The following is a 4,351-nucleotide window of genomic DNA, read 5'->3' as shown; positions in this document are numbered from 1 at the left end:
TGAAGCTTTTTTAGAACTAGAAAATGGGAGGCACGAAGTCTGATTAGTTGGAGAATCTTGGATCTTGGAGTATCTGTTTGGCTGGCAAAATTCTCCCACGTCTATGATGGATGAATTCTTTATCACAAGGCATCTTTAATCGATTTAATTAGTAACATGAGTACAACGTTGTTAGTATATGTATATATATATTATATTTGCAGACATGCATGGCCTAATTAAGGTTTCTGTCATAAATATATATATATATATATATATATGTTAAAATCTTTGAGCTGCTCAACAGGACTAATGGTGTGGTAAACTATATAGGTAGCCACTCCATTACTAGTTAATTTCTTTTCTGGTTTTATGTGGGAAACTTTATTATGTAAGTGCACGTATTGATCAAGTAATACAGTGATAAGATGATGCCCTTCCTATGAGGGCCAAATTTAATTTTAAGCTGCTAAATATCAATTATCCAATTTTTTCCAATCTGGATCAAAAAAAGAAATTCTAATTACTACTGAAGTTAAGCTAAAGGAATTAAAGAGATTTTATTAAACTACATAAAAAAAAATGAAAATTACTAAGTTTCTCAATCGATTTTGAAAGATCTTGGAACTCTAATTTACCTAATTATGTTAATCAATTATCTCTCATTCAATTGTTCAGTCTATACAATTATTAACCTATGATTCTGTGGCATTAACTAGACCCTCCCAATATCTAGCTAAGTTAATCCCCCTCCCCCACCAGCTATATTCTTGTGCTAGGCAAGTCGAGCAACGCCACTACGGAAAAGCTTATTGGGTTGATTTGCGCATCAGGTATATTCCTATCCTAGCTGTAAATTAACTCATTCGTTAGCGCTACTATAGTTAATCCTAATCTATTTAGTCTAGACCTAAACCTTAATTTTTCTCTTCTACGACAAATCAAGACCACCAAATTAATACGACTTGGTGGCCGGACAAACAGAGTAAATAAGCATAAAGCTGAATAAATAATTAACAGAGATTGAAACAGTTGAAGAGAAAATATTTAATTAACTAAAAAATATGATTCATCATCATTCCAAGAAAATAGATTTGATTTCTTGTTGCGTTGAGAAAACATCACAAGAAGAAACTCAAAACAAACTTGCTTTGAAAAAAAAGTAAAAATAAAATAATCTAGAGATAAAAATAATCGTCGAACTAAAGCCAAGCGCTCCAGATCTCTTTTCTTCTCGTCTTTGCAAGGTTGAAGCTCCCCTTAGTGTAAGAGAATTGTTCCTTCGCCTCCAAGTTCTTTTTTTTTCACTCATTTTCCTCTCCTATTCCGCTTAATCACGTCACCCTCTATTTTTAGGGTATTAATCGCTTGGCTCCACCAGACGTAGAATTCGCAGTGGAGTGGGCTGCTTTCAATCTGGAATTCTTAATTGAAGATTGTGCTCCACCACACTGAATCAAGTTTGGTGGAGCAGATGATTTCTCTTCACTATATTTTACCCCGTGCTCCAAGGCCCCCGTTCTTCATTCGAAACTTACAATATAGAGAGGAAGATAGCACACGAATCCAAACTAACTCTAAAAATGATAAAACTCAAATAAAATATAATTAATCTGAAAGACTATAAAATGTACTAAAATTTAACCTAAATGCTCAACTTACCCCCTAAAATTCTATAAAAAAAAACTATACTAAAATAACTCTAAATATGAGAGTTGTCATGGTCACCCAACAACGCAAAGTTACAAAATGATCACCCAACTATTCGAGATTTTCTTTTCTGGTCACCCAATTATTCGAAATTTTCTTTTCTGGTCACCAGCTGTTAAATTATTAACGAAAAGATAACTTGACATCTTTTACAGTTGGCGTAATAGCAACTTTAACCCTGACCATTTCTACATTGTGTCAATATGGTCTTGATCCCAAAATCTTTACCTTCAACATGTAAACGTTGTGTAATTAGGTCTCTAGCTCTCTCTCTCTCTCTCTCTCGCAATTTTACTTTTATTTGTGACATTGAGGGCTAATTTGAGAGAAAGAAAAGATGAAAAATTATCATCTTTGATTTTCGAGTGTTTTTGTTGTATCTCCGATCAAATTTAGTTGATGGATTTATATTCTTTTTTAGCTTTTTAGTGAAAGGGTCACAAAGAATTGAAAGTTTGAAAAAGAAGAAGAAGACCAAATTACACAATGTGAAAACATTGAGGGTTAATTTTTAGAATCAACACTAATTTGGCACGGTGGATAAAGGTTGAGGTTTAAAGTTTCTTTTATGTCAATTCTATAATCCGCTACATCATCTTCCCATTAGCCATTTAATGGCTGGTGACCATAAAAGGAGAAGTCTAACAGTTGAATGACCATTTTTAAGTTTTAATAGTTAGGTAGAAAAAGAAAAAGAAACGAGAAACTTACCTAGACGGCTACAACTGCATTTACCATTTTTTATGTTTCTGTCCCTCGGCTCAACACATGCATTTTTCTTTCTTTAATTGATGGCTTAAATAGGAACCCACATTACACACCAACTCAGTAAAACACTTGAAATAAGTAATGTAGCTGGTCTCTAAGTAAAGGGATAAAACTCAAAATTGTACATGAAATTTGATTGAATGTGAACTTTGATACACCGACTTTAATTTGGTGAAATTATGCGCACGAAAATTTAATCGCGGTTCAAATGTATAGTTGAAACTTTGATTTTAATTCAACTATATGTATTTAAAGAAATAAATACATCGATTTATTTTATTTTACATCACATAAATATAAATATAAATATTTGTGGATGCAACATATACATATAAAATGGTGTTGCATTGCTAATGGTGTTAGAGATTTATAAAAATTGGATGAAACCAAATTACACAAAATCAAAGTTTATGTATAACATTGCACATTAGAATAGAGTTTCAAGTAAAATTTGTATATCTGAGTATTTAGGAAAGAAATTGAAATATAAAAATACGCGATCAATATTTTACACTAACTGGTATGGTTTCCACGCTTCGCGTTGGATTGATTAATTGATTGGGAGGTTAAAATATGCTCTAAGTATATGTACGCTTCGTGCATTAGGAGGTTAGTCTCCTACTTGTATTTTGAGGAATCTAATCTCTGTATTTTATGAATATAGAAATTCAAGTCCAACAGTCACAGCTGTTAAAATTCTTCTATTAAATTCACTGGTTTGACACCTTGAAATAAAAAATCCACTTGGTAGTCATATAACATTAAAAATAATGTTGAAAATATTAATTATGATTTTTCCCCCTAAAAACACCCCTTCCAACTCATTATGATAAAATAGGATTTTTTGTTCAAATAATATTCTCATTTTATTTAGAATAAAAATGAAAGGGAAGGTTGAAAGCCGTCCTCAACTCATGAGCAACAATACAAAGACTTAATCAGAAAGGAAACATAAAAAATGGAACAAATAGAAAACGGAAACTTCAAGACACAATTAAAGCAAAGAATGTGGGGAAGAAGGCTATTTAAGGGCTGCAAATGTATTCCGTAGCTACTTCTCTTCCACATTTATTGAGTAAGAGGCTCAATGAAATAGGAAGGTGGATGGGAATGCCCAACACATTGGCTCTGACAGCAGTGCAAAGGCAAACTGCAGCTTCAAGATCGACCAATCCTTGAATCACGCTGCAACATGGTTCTGTAGGTACGTTTCCGACACTAACACCCACCAAATCCAACAGGCCAAGGCATACACCGAGATTTAGGGGATTGCATGTACCGGGATGACCATGAGTGATTCTGCCATTATGGTACACATCTCCGGGATGAATAAAAACGGGGTTTTCCACGTTGTGAGAGCTTACAAAAGCAAAGAAAAGAAGGTTAAGAGAAAGAACAAGAGCAGTTGATGCTTTAACATTAGAAGCCATTTCCCAAAAGAAAATGATTTGAAGTGATTGATGAAATGAGTTTTTTGTTGTGAGAAATTAAGCTGGAACTGCCGATGAAGGTGGCGAAGGGAGCAAAGGGTTTTTATAGCTGGAATGTATGAACTTTGAAGCTTTTTTAGAACTAGAAAATGGGAGGCACGAAGTCTGATTAGTTGGAGAATCTTGGATCTTGGAGTATCTGTTTGGCTGGCAAAATTCTCCCACGTCTATGATGGATGAATTCTTTATCACAAGGCATCTTTAATCGATTTAATTAGTAACATGAGTACAACGTTGTTAGTATATGTATATATATATTATATTTGCAGACATGCATGGCCTAATTAAGGTTTCTGTCATAAATATATATATATATATATGTTAAAATCTTTGAGCTGCTCAACAGGACTAATGGTGTGGTAAACTATATAGGTAGCCACTCCATTACTAGTTAATTTCTTTTC

General features: G+C 33.4%; 1 protein-coding gene across 1 annotated transcript; it reads right to left on the bottom strand.

Moving 5' to 3' along the window:
- Positions 1-3,275: 3,275 nt before the first annotated feature.
- LOC107916018 (putative lipid-binding protein AIR1) lies at positions 3,276-3,974 on the bottom strand. Its single transcript, XM_016845186.2, has one exon. The coding sequence runs from the start codon at positions 3,885-3,887 to the stop codon at positions 3,483-3,485; it is 405 nt and encodes a 134-aa protein (XP_016700675.1). The 5' UTR covers positions 3,888-3,974; the 3' UTR covers positions 3,276-3,482.
- Positions 3,975-4,351: the final 377 nt, after the last annotated feature.

This window comes from Gossypium hirsutum, chromosome D10 (genome assembly GCF_007990345.1).
Source record: "Gossypium hirsutum isolate 1008001.06 chromosome D10, Gossypium_hirsutum_v2.1, whole genome shotgun sequence".
In the NCBI taxonomy this organism is placed as follows: Eukaryota; Viridiplantae; Streptophyta; class Magnoliopsida; order Malvales; family Malvaceae; genus Gossypium; species Gossypium hirsutum.
Note: the sequence above shows the minus strand (reverse complement) of the source record. Positions and strands in the feature narration are given on the sequence as shown.

Coding starts and splice junctions, on each gene's coding strand:
- LOC107916018 (XM_016845186.2), bottom strand. CDS start 3,887: ATGGCTTCTAATGTTAAAGCATCAACTGCTCTTGTTCTTTCTCTTAAC.